Consider the following 2,135-nt stretch of genomic DNA (forward strand, 5'->3'; position numbering starts at 1 on the left):
CAAAATGTGTAAAAAGGTTTTCAATCTTAAGAAGAGTTGAGAGAGGGGCATTTAATATTCTTGCATAACCTTCAAAGGAGCAAAAAATTAAATTCACACTTTCAAAATATCAAATTTTATAAGACCCAACTAATTTTTATTTGCACTAAAAATTCTCAGAGAGGCCCTTTTTCACCTTTTTTTGTATAATCATCCATTTTTTTTTACTTAAAGTTTCGGTAGCATTAAATTAAAAAAAAAATTTCGCATTTTGGGTATAAAAAACCACTAAATTTATTGCGAAGAGCAAATGGTTGACAATACTGCACAACTCGGAAAAACGTGACGTCACGCACTCTCTGATGGGCGCAATCTTCTTTCTATCATTATTGGCACATACTCGTATATAAGCACTTGTTCTCTAAAACTTAGATATATTCAGTATTTTAATGTCAGTTTTTATTTGTGATTTTTAAGTTAACTTACAAACAAATTTGACTAGTCTTTGAGTTTATTCAAAATGAGACAAGCTTCTTCGATCCTCCGCCAAGCGTTCTTGTCAAGACATGGGATTCTACTGAATATACCACGTCGACTGGCCGACTACGCCAAGACCAGGGAGAATCTTAAGTTAACTGGCAATTCAACTGTAATATGCCAGGGCTTCACAGGCAAACAAGCAACATTCCACTGCCAGGAAGCTATTAAATATGGCACAAAATTGGTTGGCGGTATTTCGCCTAAGAAAGGCGGCACCAAACATCTTGACAAACCCGTCTTTGCCACGGTCGAGGAGGCAAAAAAAGCGCTCAATCCGCATGCGACTGTTCTCTATGTACCAGCACCAACTGCTAAACAGGCAATCGATGATGCGCTTAAAGCCGAAATCCCGCTCATCGTGATCATTACCGAGGGCATACCGCAACACGATATGGTGCGCGTGAAGGACGCACTAATGCAGCAAGAGAAATGCCGCATCGTCGGTCCCAATTGTCCGGGCATTATAGCGCCGGAGTTGTGCAAGATTGGCATTATGCCTGGCAACATACACAAACGCGGCTGTGTGGGTGTGGTCTCGCGTTCGGGTACGCTTACGTACGAAGCCGTTAACCAAACGACTCACTATGGCATGGGTCAAACGTTATGTGTGGGTATAGGTGGTGATCCCTTCAACGGAACGAATTTCATCGATTGCCTCAGTATCTTTCTAAAAGATCCCGAAACGAAGGGAATTGTGTTGATAGGTGAAATCGGTGGTAGTGCGGAGGAGGATGCTGCTGAGTTTTTGATCGAACACAACTCGGGTGATAAAGCCAAGCCAGTTGTGGCTTTCATTGCCGGACGCACAGCACCACCGGGCAGACGCATGGGCCATGCAGGTGCAATTATTTCGGGTGGTAAAGGCAAGGCCGTTGACAAGGTCAAGGCGTTGGAGAAGGCGGATGTCATAGTGTCGGAGAGCCCAACTAAACTTGGTTATTTGCTGTCGGAGGAGATGAAATGCCGTAAATTGATTTAGTACTGCCAACGTTGGAGCGTTTGAAAAAATTGGTGCGTCTGATCATATTGTTATTTAGAAAATGAAAAAATAATTTTGTATGTACATACATAGCGTATATATGTATTTACACACATACAGATATATATTTTTCTAATAAAAATTTATAGATAATGCCTTGAGCCTACCTGTAGTATGAAAGTTGTGTTTTAAATGTGTGCGTTGAAATAAAATTTTCTTTCGATAGACGTGATTTTGAAAAGTAAAGCAGTACTTTAAGTAGTCTCTGATAAAATTTACTATTTCATTAAACCTTTTTTCTTTCCCTTACTGGTTTTTATAAAAGTTATCGGCCTTATTGTGAATTTCTATGTGAGAAATATTCTCATAAATTTCAGTGTTTTTTTTTAATTGTATTTTTTTGGATTTAATATTCTTCATTTCGCTTCCTCTACACTTTAAATCGCCCATTATTTCCGAAAATATTATATTTCGATTCGTCGGAGAAAATCACTTTGTCCCCGAAGTCAAATTCTTTGAGTTGATAAGTTCTGGCAAATTCGAGGCTTTTATTTCTATTAGTACCCTTGACAAAGGGCTTTTTTCTAGCAATACACGCCTTATATCCATTTCTCTTGATTGACCTTTGCTCTGTACC

General features: G+C 39.2%; 1 protein-coding gene across 1 annotated transcript; it reads left to right on the forward strand.

Moving 5' to 3' along the window:
* The first annotated feature begins 434 nt into the window (after positions 1-434).
* On the forward strand, positions 435-1,665 carry LOC128860641 (succinate--CoA ligase [ADP/GDP-forming] subunit alpha, mitochondrial-like). Its single transcript, XM_054098280.1, has one exon. The coding sequence runs from the start codon at positions 500-502 to the stop codon at positions 1,496-1,498; it is 999 nt and encodes a 332-aa protein (XP_053954255.1). The 5' UTR covers positions 435-499; the 3' UTR covers positions 1,499-1,665.
* Positions 1,666-2,135: the final 470 nt, after the last annotated feature.

Source organism: Anastrepha ludens, chromosome 4, assembly GCF_028408465.1.
Source record: "Anastrepha ludens isolate Willacy chromosome 4, idAnaLude1.1, whole genome shotgun sequence".
Taxonomy (NCBI): domain Eukaryota; kingdom Metazoa; phylum Arthropoda; class Insecta; order Diptera; family Tephritidae; genus Anastrepha; species Anastrepha ludens.

Bases quoted from the DNA above. Each gene is read 5' to 3' on its own strand.
- LOC128860641 (XM_054098280.1), top strand. From the start codon at position 500: ATGAGACAAGCTTCTTCGATCCTCCGCCAAGCGTTCTTGTCAAGACAT.